This window comes from Blennius ocellaris (assembly GCF_963422515.1).
Source record: "Blennius ocellaris genome assembly, chromosome: 10".
NCBI lineage: Eukaryota > Metazoa > Chordata > Actinopteri > Blenniiformes > Blenniidae > Blennius > Blennius ocellaris.
This window is the reverse complement of record NC_137659.1, coordinates 14,566,634-14,580,701: the sequence shown is the minus strand read 5'-3', so window position 1 is coordinate 14,580,701 and position 14,068 is coordinate 14,566,634. Positions and strand designations below refer to the sequence as shown.

The 14,068-nt window shown below is 40.5% G+C and overlaps 1 protein-coding gene across 1 annotated transcript; it reads right to left on the bottom strand.

Annotated features, from left to right (window-relative positions):
• Window positions 1-253: 253 nt before the first annotated feature.
• ptger4c (prostaglandin E receptor 4 (subtype EP4) c) lies at window positions 254-1,816 on the bottom strand (the record flags this gene model as incomplete). Its single annotated transcript, XM_080503647.1, has 2 exons — window positions 254-847; window positions 965-1,816. The coding sequence occupies 2 exons, from the start codon at window positions 1,814-1,816 to the stop codon at window positions 254-256; spliced, it is 1,446 nt and encodes a 481-aa protein (XP_080359773.1).
• Window positions 1,817-14,068: the final 12,252 nt, after the last annotated feature.

Here is a 14,068-nt window from a genome sequence, read left to right as displayed (position 1 = left end):
TTTGGCATGATTATGTATCTCATTAGACGTCACACTGATGTATCTACTCATGTTGGATTCAGCACGTGAAATAAATTAAATATCACAAATATATAAATTGTTTTCCAAGGTTACTCTTGGTTCATGAAAAAAAAAGTGAAATGAAAGTAATTCTCGCTCCCGCTTTCAGAATACTTGTTTGCTGCAGGTAATGTAACTCTCAAATATGTTTTTTTTGTTGTTTTTTTTACATGTTGGAGCATAAAAATGTTTATCAAAGACATTTAGCTGACTGACAAGAGCTCGGTGTGCTGAAGGTGCACGTGACAATGTCTACTCTCCTAACGTGCACAGCGCGCAGCGGCGTCGTGTTGAGTCCTGGAGAAATCTCTCCCACCACCTGTTTGGACCGAACTGCCTCTTCCTCCTCACAGCCCAGGATCGCGGTCGATTCTACGCTGAACGGGTGAAAATTGACCCGAGCTGTATCGTACTCCCACGCATGCCTCATGGCAAAGTCGGTAAAGGATTTGTCTTGGGCCGGCACCCGGTGTTCAACGTCATTCCTGTAACTGGCTGTGCGTAATGACGCATAACTGGTGTCGTTGCTGTTGGAAGACGGGGGGGAGTTTTTACCTTCCACCCAGCCTACGTTTTCCCCACTACTGTCCTTGATTCCAGTGATTGTCCTCTTTATCTTCTCACAGCCCTTCAGTAGCAGGTTCTTCCTGCACAAAATGTACACCCAGGGGTCTAATATGGGGTTGAAAGAAGCGAAGCGGATTGCCAACAAGTCGCTCCGATAATTAGGTTTTCCTCCAGCAGAGATGTAGGCAGGATCGTAAAGTTGGTTGACAAAGATTCGTACCTGTCGTGTAGAAACATGACACGAAGATTCATGTTATAAAATCACAATATTGTGTTTTACGCGCAAGCATGATACAGTCGTACACAGAATATGAAATGTAAAAAAAAATGTTCTTACCACTAAAGGGATGGAACAGACAAGGAATACGATGGTCATGAAGACCAGGAGCCAGAACATTTGGATCTCCGCCGCAGAAGTGACGGAGGGCAGCCGGGGGAAGCGTCTCCGCGAGCCTCCCTGCTCACACAGCTCAGTCCTGACAATCCCGGTCCTCTGGTTCATCCCCACCAGCGACCTGCACACCGCCAAATTACACACAACTGTAGCCGCGATCAGCACCAGCATCACGCCGCCATACAGAAAGGAAAAACACGCCCCGAGTGGATCCGTCGCCCTCCAGTCTAAAAAGCACCACGTCCCTGGAAAGTGTCTCACGTGCTGTCCAAACCCAAAACTGGGCATGAGGCACAGGATGATGTTAACCAGGTAGATGACCAGGAGCGCAAAACGTGCCATAGTTCTGTCTATGTACTGAGAATAGAAATACGCATGGTTTATGGCCAGGTATCGCTCCACCGCCATTGCGCACAGGATTGACATACCTGCGGAGCCGAAGAAAAGCATGGAGAAAGAGAAGAAGTGGCAGAGCAGCGCTCCTCCGGGCCACCGGTTGGCCACGTACGTGGCGATTACTACCGGACTGGTAAAGCACGTGCCCAGCAAATCTGTGATGGCCATCCCACAGACCAGAGTGTAGAAGGTGGTTTCCTTTTGCTCCTTTTTAGAGATGCATAGCACCACAATAGCGATTAGGTTCCCCAGGACCCCCACGGCGAACATTGTTGCTGATGTGACCAGAGACTTGGACTCCAGTCGGAGAGCAGGGAACGGGCCGTTGTGCCCGAGAGGAGGAGGCACGGAAACATTAGTGTCTATTTCTCCAAAAGCCAGAGAGTCGTTGATCATCATCATCATAACGCGTCGAAAGCTTGCTCCAGAACTTTAAAACCAAAAACAAACTCAAAACAAGTCAATAAATGTAGAATCGAACATCATGTCTCTGAACAGAACATGAAGTAGGTCACAATACTTCGTTCCAGTGCGTTTGACTCCCTGCGTGCCCACATGGAGGTGCGGCTGTTTGTGTTTTCCGCCACTGCGCGCTGCGGGTATTTAAACCGAGTGCAGATGTCACAGGAGTGACGCGCGTGCAGCCACGTTATCCACGTTATCCGCGACCACGTTTCATCTTTCAACATGTTCGTCCTAAAATGTCTATATTTTAACCATGTCACCTGCAATGTATCACGCAATAGATTTATTACAGGGCCAACATGCAAGAACGCAACAGAAATTCTTGATTTATATTCACGGAGTGTGACACAAAAACAGCGCGATTCTCATTTTACAGATTTTGCAATCAGCCCTAAAATAACTGAAAAATCAGTTGGACAGACTGTCGGTGCTCTAAAGATGTATTGGTGTGTATACCAATAGCCAGCAATAGAGGTTAGCATTAGGAAATGCACAAGGTCAGTAATCATTAATAAACTTCAGCACCAAGGTCAGCGACTCTCACTGCACAGTGGGCGCAGGGTCAAGTAAATGCGGGTGCAGCTTATGCCTTCATTGTGAGCCTGTGATGTGGTGATTAGTAGACAATCTTTCATCCAATCAAAACGCACCTTCTTTAATCTGCGCTCATCTGATTTGTTTAGACAAAAGCTCCTCTGGTGTTGGAGCAAATGGACGTCAGGTGTGAGCGCAGCAGATGAAAGGGACTGACATTAAGGAGAGGCGGCCATCAATCACCACAGAGCTTCAAAGTTGTTATTAGATGCCAGAATGTTTATGGCTTGAGAGCCACTCATCTTTATCTGTCATGACCGTCCACAGACAGATTCAACACGCCCACACACCACAAACTCAGCATTACACCTTTTACAAACGTGGACATTTTTTTTAATAAATAACAACTAGTATTTCTGCAACGTTGCTTCCTGCTGCTTGTTGTATTTGGTTTCTCTCAAACAAGTCTCAGGAGAAAATTGGTCTGAAGCATCTTTTTGATTATTTTGCTTGAAGATGTGTTTTTGTATTTATTGTCCAAGCAAACCTATCTGACAGTATAGACCAATAACAACGAGTAATGAAAACAAGAACAATAAATAAGTTATCAGTCAGACAGAACACTCTAGTTTTCACCTTATGCAATTATAGATGTGTGTATGACAAATATGTTGATAAAAGTAAAATTATAGATACAAATGCAAGTTTTTTTACTTGCGTTAAAGTGGAAAAGCTACAGGTTTTGAAATGAATTGAAATACAAAAGTCTCTTCTTTTTTTTTTTTACCATTCAAGCAATGTACATGTATATTCAGGTGTCATTGCGGACTTTTTTGGTGGTGGTAGTGGTATGGTACACACACATGCACACACGCTATAGTTTTTTTCATGGTTGTTTAGCCACCAGTCCTATCACTAGCAATGACTCAGATTATGATTCAACTTGCAGTTTTGAGTTACTGAAATCGGGAGTCTTGGCATTTGATCTTTATTCATTAAAATTGACTTCTCTCATAGCTATTAGACACCTTCTGCAATGGGAGTGTGGATAACTATTATTGCACTGATATTTTTTAACAATTGTACTTCTGAATCTCCTCAGTGAAGATAGAATGAGGAAAAGAGTAGAAGTTGAAAGTTCAGGTATTTGTAAGTGCAACCTGTGTCTGTGGCAAGCAAAGTTGTACAGGGTAAAATAAGCTGTTTTACATGAATGTCTGGTCAATGCTGAATTAAAAAAATCACCACACAACGAGTGCATGAATGTTTTCCCTCAGTGGCATGTTCGTGCCGCAGGGAAACTTGCAGATCTGCATATTGAGCCCTAAAATTATAATTTGACCCTTTGTAATGTATCTCAACATTTTTAGGTCTGCCAATTTGGCCCTCCACAATCCGTACGCACAAACACCATAAAACACGAAAACGCAGGCACACACATACATACATAAATACGCATACACACACCTACACATACAGCATGAGCAGCAGGATAATCTAATTGGTGAAAATGAAAGAATTCATCATACACGGTGCAGGAGAGCAGAGTCTGTTTATTGGTAGGCTGTGGTGAAGGCTGGAGCTCTCCGTCTCTGTCTGTATAAATGGATTCTTCTCCTCCTCCTGTGCCGTGATGCCTCTTGGGTCTGCCTGTGATTGTAGGTTTGACTCAGTCCTCTGTGCTGCAATAACCGAATGTGTTCAGACGTCAGTAGCTGAGCTGCCCACATTAAAAATAAAAATGTGTGTGGAGGGGTTATTTTCCTGAGGGATTAACTGAGCAGACATACCTTAGGTTTTAATAAGAGCGTGTGTGTGTACACTGTACTGCATGTGCATGAGTCGGCCACTCTTATTCCAACATATGGCCACTTTGGATTTTCCCATTTTAATTGCAGGACCTTCATTTCAGCATCAGTTTTTCATTGTCTTTAAAGGTCCAAGAGGAGTGGCGGTGATACAGATTCGCCATGCTGTTTGAGAAAAGGCACAACAGGCAATAACAGCACCATGTGTGATGGTGTTAACAATGGACCTCAATCCGCACTGAGCAATACGACTGAAGTAATTTGGAAATCCCTACAGTTTATTGCAGAAGAAATACTCCAGTCAATAATCTGTCTACTGGGTAATCAATATACAAAGTTGGTATTGATCAACATTTTTCTGTCAAGAAGCGACCTCGCCTAGAATTTCTGGACTTACAATCCGATCTGATATCATGTGATCTGCAAATGGAAATATTTCATCTGTGGGACATTTGGGGCCAGACCTGAAGCAATACAGATGGAAAAGCCTTTGTCTTTCTATAAAAAAAACACATGTGTTCTATTTGTGGTGTTTCAGCTCTCCAGCAAACCTGAATGTGTATTTAGAAATCATTTGACGTGAATCTATTGGATTTTTTTGCTTCCAATTAGATATGAGGTATGAGTCCACACGCATACCTTTGCAGTAAGTATAAACGCGCAATATCTTAGCTTTTGATCGCGAAAAGGTAAAACAAAAATGAAAATAAAAAGCTTTGTCTAGGAAATCTGACTTGTTGATCTGAAACTTGAACTGAAACATGAAGATACAAATCAGATTGTACTTTGTCCCAAACAGTGACTGCTGAAGGCTCCAGGAGGAGGTCAATGCTCCCAGCCAACGAATTAGTCAACATATGACCTTTAATGAAAACAAACATTTTTTTTATGCTATTCTGTTTGGTTATTCTGTTTGGGGTCTTTAATGTTTTCCTGCTTCTAATGCCTCAACTTGGAAGACAATATATTCAATGGCAGCCTAATCCACGCATCCCTGTCTTCCACCCCCATCATGTGTCACATTATAGAGAAAATATGTTGATGTCCCCCTCTAGTAGTGATTTGGCTAATTAGTTTATAAGTGAGGTACAGAAATTAAGACATATGTTCCTTTAACAATATCAGAGACCATTAGACCCACTGTGTCCACTATTAAGTTGTTGGTCAGTGTCCTTCACTTAAGGTGAGCAAAAAATAAATAAAAATAGATTACACCACAAGCAATGAAAACAGCAACAATTACCATTCCTGGATTTTCCAACTCAAAGGAAGTAAAAGGGAAACAGCTGGATCGTCACGTCTCTGCTGCAATGAGAAATCCAGGAGGAGACGATCTATGTCGATGCAGCTCATTATCAGACCAGAGAATGTGCGTCTGAAATGGAAGTGAGGATGGACAAAACATATAGATTGAGGTCAGCCAGGTGGGAGGCTGGACAGTCATTACTGCTACGACTTAGTGTTTACCACACATTCAAAAAGTGGCATTGATTTTCACTTCTTACTTTCCACAGGAAAGCACTTTGTTTTTCAAAATGTCGTAAAAACTCATCAAATGACAAAGCAGGTACAGTGTTGTAGTCATAACGTTGGTATCAAGGTTATTTGCTGAAAGTAATTTCCTGTCTCCATTGATACGAGTGTCAGCACAACAAAAAGCTGCACCCTCAGAGGTACAACCTCAATGATTTTGTCATGTTTTAACACAGACATTGGCATAGAAAACATACAATAGACATCAGACTTGCTTTAGTTATTTGCTTTTTGTCTCTACTTTGAATTTTAAAAAAAATGCTTTGCACCACTGTTGCTTTTGTAAGAAACAAACATAGTTCGTCACAGCTGAGATCGACCCCTTTACCGGTAACTGCCTTATTCACATAAAAACAAGGATGAATGACTGGAGGGTGGACGGATGCAATGTTGTTGCTTTTCTTGTTAGGTACGCAAGTGTCTGGAGAAATAATCACTCAATCAGGCAGCTGGGGGAAGTGGCTCAGCTCTGCACTGAAAGGAGAGAATCAGTCTCCAAAAACAAGGAAAGGGTGTTTTTGTCTGTCAGCTTTCAATGACGACTTTCCTTTCTGTGTGGAAGTGAAGGGTTGAGTTGAGATGACATCACTGTGTTTGTGACGTCTACACCACTGCTGTAATTTGATGGCGGGACTACTCGGCTCAGTGCTGCGTTTCTGCGATGACATCAGGCACCTCTATTGGATCTTTCTCCTCCCACGGCCGCTGCTTCCTCACACAGACGTCCACTCACTCTGGTGCTCGTGCTGCTGCCTGCAGGCTCATTACACCGGGGAGGTGCAGGCTCACTTAATTTCTCCAACCGACTCTCCTCCCCTCTCTGGATTTCTTCCTTAAATTTGTATGTACTAATTGTTTTACTTCTTTCTGCTCCTTTCCTCTGCTTCCTCTTAATACATCTGCCAAGCAAGCATGATGGAAAAATAGTGTTGACTTTGTTCATATGGCCAGTGTTTGTTCTCCTAAAATATGGTGGGATGGTGAAGATTATACAGTTTATGATAGTTTTCAGTCTTTGCCCGTATTAAATGATAGTAATAGACAAATGTTCCTCCCACATTCATAAGACATGTTTACACATCTTGATGCTGGCATCCCACACAGGTCTCACTAAATGTCTCAGTTGGCTGAATGTTCCCACACATCTTCATCCTTGAGGTTTTCACATCCTGGGGAACCCTGGAGCTCCGACGTCAACCTAAGTGGTTCGGACCTACTGCAGCATCAGCCGCCTCATCTCAGACCAGGAATGACAGCAGCTTCATTTGTCTCTGTACAAATTCTAAAGATATCAATCTCCTTCCAGATTGTTCTGGCATTGTAATGAACACAATATAGGAAACAAGCAGTTTTAGAAAATGGTTTCCACATGTGCACAGGAGGGATCATACTTTAGGTAAGTTGACATACATTTTTTGGGGAAATTCCCACAAAGATCAAACATATATTACAGTATGAATTCCAATGCTTTTGTCTCTACGTGCTTGTACATCCATGTCAAGGAGAACCCTCCATGCCTACGCTGTTCACATCCTCCCCAAGGGACACAATGTCTGCTTGAGCCAGAGCTCATGCTGCAACTTCATATCATGCCTCAGGTGGCTGCAGGATATTGCACGTTTTCATCATAAGGGCCATTACTAACACAAACACTGAGATGAACAAATTGCTCACTACTACGTGTCAAACTCTCCAGTAACAGATGCCATGTTGGTGCAGTTGTAAGTCTAATGATTTTCTTTATTTCTGGTTTGGGAATGCAACACAGTGGTTTGGAGTTGCAGTAATCAGCACTGGTTCCAACAAAGTGCCGCACCATGAAAAATTGCCTCGTGAAATGTTAAATATTCAATTAGAATTTGTGATTGTGTTTGTTGTTTGTTATCTGTTGGCTTTCTTAATGTTGAAAATGAGTAATCATGTGCATCGGGAGCAGATTGTTTTCATCAGACACACAGGAAGAGCAGCTTGTGTTTTTACTGTCACCTCAAAGCATGGTGATGTTAATAACTGAGACGTTGAATGAACTTTTGTCCCTCTTTGCTGCTGCATATTAAAGTGTTGAATAAACCATTAAATCATGGGAAAATGGGTGATGTGTAAGAAATGTCAGTAATGCTCAGTATTGTGATGTTTCACTGTTAGTATTTGAACAAAAAAGATTTTCAACATTGAGTCGATACTTCTCCAATAATGTTGGTTTTATCAGATATACAATACAAGACACTTTGTATTGCTTCATGCAAATGTGTTACAGTAATAAGATAATCCTTTATTTGTCCCACAGTGGAGAAATTTGCTTCATGTTTGTACTCTTATGTAACAGTGAAACATCAGCTTGGGTCCAACCTGGGTTTCTGTGATTCTCAAGGTTTTCTCAGAGCCTCGTTTTCTCTCACGGTGATGCCGTCCCCTTTCGCAGGTTGTTGCACCAGCACAACATCCTCTCACTCTATCTTGATTGCTAAGTTACTGAAAGTTGTTGATTTGGCCACCGTGTCAACTGGCTCAGCAGTAAACGTTACAACCCGTCACGGATCAAGTTATGGGTACTTCCTGAATTGGATGTGCTCCCGAGCTGATTTGTGCCATTGCCTGCTACAGAGGAGGGGAAAAAAACAACACATTTCCAAGTTATGAGCATTAATAAGGGAATGTATTGTGTGGGGTAAAAAAAAAAAAAAAAAAAAGGCCAAATACCACATTGCCAGGCTGCAAGAAGAGAAGAGCAAGTTATGCAGAAAGAAGAGACATTTTGCACAATTGAAAATTCAAATATTTAGAGATGGCCACATTAAATTCACCTGTAAGGTTATAGCATGTCCTAGGTTCATCCTGAAATTTCACCAAAAAGCCAAATACTGTAGTGTAGATAGAGCAAGCTCAGGAATGCAAATGTCCCGCTTTTTGAAACATTTTCTTCATGCACAGAGTGTGGACTGCCACCACACAGTAAGGTATAATTAATGTCTGCCACTAGTGTTACGGACAGACATGCCACCTTCTGTTTCCTTCAGAGGATCCCCCAAACAATATTAAACACTGCCTCTGCAGTCTGCAGCGCCGAACCATTTAACGTTAATCTCATTACGGTGTGGTAAAGTATCTCTTTCATCCAATATAAATCAGCTTAGTGCTGTGAGAATGAGAGGAAGAAATTACATTAACCATAAAATGTTGACATGTTCAAGATGAAGGTTTAATAAAAAAAAAAAAATCTGCCTCAGGAGGAATTAGTATTGGATTTCATATAAATGTTATATAGCAGGAGTACACTGCAACGTCCTTGCCCATTGAGTTGGAAAAAAAAAACAAGCTTTTTTTTTCTCCAAAGTATTGACACCTATTGCTCACCTATGTGTTAATTACAGGCAGTACATAAACACACACAGAGGACACAGTTGAAGGCCATCGGAGTTGAAGGCTAATTGGATGATTTAAGGTGTTGATGTGTTGCCTAATCTTATTCCCAGAACGCCACACGTTTCATTTGGCTGACGGCCGAAAACAATCTTGTGATCCTCCTCTCTTTTGTTTTGTTGCAGATCCATCCTGAAAGCCATAAATAGGAGTGCCTCCGTCAATTCAAATGAATTTGAGGAGTTCAGTGGCAACATTTACAGAATTACGCTTATTTTCCCTGTAATGACTTTCTTGAAAGGATCAACAACACTTGTGCTGTTGTGAGACTGGAGCTCGTAGTGAAAACGAAAGCCTCTCAAAGATGACTTGTATCTGATGTTGTTTTAAGGCTGTAATCTACTTACATCATAATGCATCATATATCATGGCCCTATTTATTTCAAGATTCACTCGACTATTTGATCCATGTTTTCAGACCTATAATCATTTTGCACTCCAAACAGCCTCCTTCAATTTTTAGATAGTTTAGTTTGCCTGTATCAAATTGTGTGATTTACTTTCACTTCCCTCAGTCTGTTCTCGGCAGTCAAAGGATTTTATCATCAGTCTCAAACACCTGATGAAAACCTGCGGAGACACGATAAAAGGATAAGCTCTTCTCCCGCACTGTGAGTAAGAAAGACTAAAGAGAGCTGGGTGACTTCAAACCGCAATTAAAAGCTGTTTGAGATGCTATTTAAACAGAGTAAGTAGCTGAAGAGAACCTGAGATATACTACCTCGGGAAAACCAATTAATTGATGGAAAAATACACAGTTAATCTGTCTTCATCCCTGTGGAGCCTCATCATCTCCACACCAAAGCTGTCCAAGAGCCAGTTTAACCTTCTAATTAAAACAAGTTTTTTTTTTTTTTTTTTGGGGGGGGGGGGGGGGGGGGGCATGTGAGTCAACAGAGAGATGATGTGTTTGTAGCCAAGTTTCCTAAATCAGTAAATGATCAGACTGCTACTATCACTAAAACCTGACATCTCAGACGCCTCATTATTGTCCACAGAATGTGTCTAACAAGGTGAACATGTTATATTGCTGCTGTCTTTGGTGCATCAGGAGGAAAGAAAAAGGACACTTGGTGACTGGGGATTGAAAATGATTGGGGGCTGAGGTAAACACAGGAACTGTGGACAAAAACTGTCCTCTTTCGGTAATTTGATTATTCTGATACGTTAATCATTCACGACAGTTGTTTTTTTTGTTCATGTCGGGGAAGCAAGAAGGCCAAATAAGGCTACAAGGCTTTTGTGTTTCGCTCGCAACCTCATTGAGACATACAAAAGTGTTTTTGGAGCAAGAGTACTCTTTCAAAATAGATCTGTTTTTCACTGTAGATAATAATTAAAAATAATAATAAAGCAGTAAAAAAAACACAATACTGGGGCTTTTTTTTTCTGTCTGTTATTTTAAAATGACCATGGCAGCAACTGACATACACTGGTTTCACAATAACAAGAAAACATATTCCATTTCATTCAAATCGACCATCTCAGCTCAACACATCAACAAGTTCAACACGTATTGCTGTTGTAAAATAAAGATTTATTTAAGCCAAAAAAAACCTAAACGTTCCATTCAAAGGCGGGGGACAATTGAGGGTTAAATATGGGACATTTCATAAATAATAGGAGCACACTAAAAAAAACTTAAGGCATTCACTTTTTGAGTTTATAAAATTAATTTTAGAGTGCTCTTTCTATTCTCTGATTTTTCCCATTATATATTTTCAGTCTTCATTCCAGCTGAGACACGTACGTTTCAGTGGGCTGTCTGCCTTAATGAGGGTCCTTCCTGGTTTTTATCTGAGCTCAGTCTGACTCCCTTGTCCATCTAAAGGCCAGGCACGATGGCCAGGGTTTCTCCAAACGACAACCTGGTGCCAATATGACAGGACAGACATACTGAGGAAATATTACTCTGACAAGGATTTCTGAAAAAGCTGTGAAATCTGTCAATAGTACAAATTTGTCTAGACCTGAAATCAATACAATAACCAGGGGAAAGAGTTATGACAGTACTCCAGCTGTCACTGTGTCAGTAGCCTTAAATGGAAGAGAATACATCTCTGACCTTGAGGACCAGAATATATATATAGAATTATCTGACACATGGTCAGAATTTAAAGGACTACCTGAGTGATATTAAATAATTTAAACACCCACATAGTTGTTTTTTTTTTAATGTTTGAAGAAGCTTCATTTTGTAATGTACGTGAATGTGGGATGAAATAACATGTATTTGTTTCAAGATGCTTTTATTTGCTTGTTTGTTTAAAAAAAAACACTCTTCCAATGGGACCTTCAAAAGATGTTCAGCTCAACTGTACAACCTTCCTGCAGTGCTTTTGCAGCAGCGGAAAGGTTGGTTTTTTTCTCTGTCTGTGTTTACCTTGGTCTCTCTATATCTTTCAAGAAAGGCAGAGCTAAGATTGACTGGCTCTACTTTTCTATTTGATGTCCTCTTGTGTCAAATACTGGTACAAGTCATTCATGAGTTGTCAAAGTCAGTCATCAAAGTCACCACTTCACTTGTGAATTGAGTCATCTCCAGAAAGCAGATAGCTTCATTACTGTGTGTACGGTCTAATGAGCATTCTCAGGGTAATTTTCGATAACCCCATTTTTGAAAAAGAATCTGATAGCAATAATAATCTTGTTTTTTTTGTTCTTTTGTTTCTTTAATTTATTGCTGATCTATGGTGACTCCCATTCTGTAAAATTCATTTCAATTAAAAGAGAACGTCTGAAATCTAAGTAAAGGGTGAAAGTATAATTGTACTGAACTCCATGTCAAAGCCTGCATTTACATGCTCACATCTAACAGGGTGAGTCATCAGGCAAAGCCATCCAATTATGAAATAATGAGTTGTGTTAGAAAAAGTGTGGACCTCCACAAAAATTACACTTAATAACATTAAAGATACACAATTAATTTTACATTTCACACAAGATGATATCTGCCAATTTTGAAAATGTATGCTTGTATCATATTACATTCTCCATATTCAAAGCGCAGTATGTCAGTTAAAACAATGACAAGTGAAACATTTGATACCCAATCTCACACAGCTCTTATTATCTTTTAAAAACGATATTTTTAAGCTGCTCAAGGATACATCTTCTTGACAAGAAAACAGATCTAGTCAAATAAAACGAGCATCTTGTTGCTAAAATCTGACTCCTTTAATTAGTTCTGTTCCCTTTTTTGTGTGCATTCAACAGGGGCCAGCAGGAGTGAGAGTGACCAGCTTCCTAAAAGTCCTACAACACTGAGCTCTGTTGTGAGTGTGACCTCACACTGATGTTTGGCCTTCACTTCATTTTGGCATCATGCCACCAAAGAATGAAGTAAAACAGACTTAAAAACGTGTTATTGATGTTTATGATTACATCTCTTGCTGATAATAATGTATAATTTTATGACTTGCTGATAATCAGACTGGTGGTGCAGAGAGTGGTAGACGAGCTGTGATGCAAGTAGGAAAGAGCTGCGTGGTGTGAGGTTACGTTTTGAATGGATGACTAATGGATTACGTTCACAGAGCAGACAAAGACTGATGTTGAGCCCGTTTTAAATATAAAGAAATGACAGATAGAGAGAAAAGAAATAAACAACGAAACAATAGTCCAACAGGGACATGCAGGTATACCTCATGACAGAATCAGAGGAAGCCATTTGATTAAAATAAACGACTTGGAATTAAATAAAGACATCTTCAATTGCATATGCATGTAACTGATGGTGTGATATTTTGTGCGTCTGCCACATGACTATGCCACTGAAGTAGACCCGTTTCCACAGTGTCTGCACAATATCACAGTTGTTCATACTTGGATAAAATGTAGTAGATGAGGTCCAGAGTCGGCACACTCAAGCGTTGCTGCATGTTGGCTGGATCACAGCAGATCGTGGAGTCTGCATGTTTGAGTTTGTTGAATTGTATTATACTGAAGGTATTATACTGAAGGACGCAACATGAGATGTCGTAGGTTAAGAGTCTCCTTAAGGGAGCCACTGTGGCGACCTGTCAGCAGTGACATACAAAGCACGCTTCCCAAACATCCATGAAAGTTAAGGTACGACACATAATTAGCCCCTCTGCTGTGATTTTTCTTCACTTCTTGGCAGACAAACGCCGGTGTGGGTGAATAAATGAGAGGAGATCTGAGTAGATGTGCCCTTTATTTCGACAGCTTACAAGTAAGGTTTTCTTTTTTCTATCTACTGTTAGTAATTTGCATTGTGACGTAAGAGTGTGTAAGAAAAAAAAAGAAAAATACAACTCAAGAAAAAATTGATTAATATCTTAGAATAACACTTGTTTGGTGGGTCTGTTGAGTGTTTTTCTGTTCAACACTAGATTGGAATCTGCAATAACTTGGGCCAGATGAGCCAGCAGCATGATTGAATGCACATTTCAGAAAGGGAATTTATTTTTTTCTCATAACATTATGTGAAAATGATGTCAAGAGCACCACATCTGCACCCACTAACATAAAAAGTTACATTTGTCTTGTGACTCACTGGCATTTGGCTTATAATGTGATGTTAGCGCAGTTCCCACAGGTCCCCATTAAAGTCATTGCAAGACTCAGAGATAAAGAGGCACAAAAATCCTCAGTCGGTCCATGTAATGATGAGAATTAAAGGTCAGCTGGAAATTGCAAATAATGTCTTCCTGTGCCTTCTCATTGGGTAAAAATTGACCCATCACAGAGATACCTTTAATGGAAATGTGTTCTAATGCACACCACAGTGGAAAATTGTATCTATATGCTGAAAACAACCTCAAATGTGACTGTCTGCTTATTACTTTGAGCTTTTATCTGGCCTCCTCTGTGATGTAATTACATGCATATTTGATTTCCCCATAATGTTTGGAAGTCAGCATTGCTG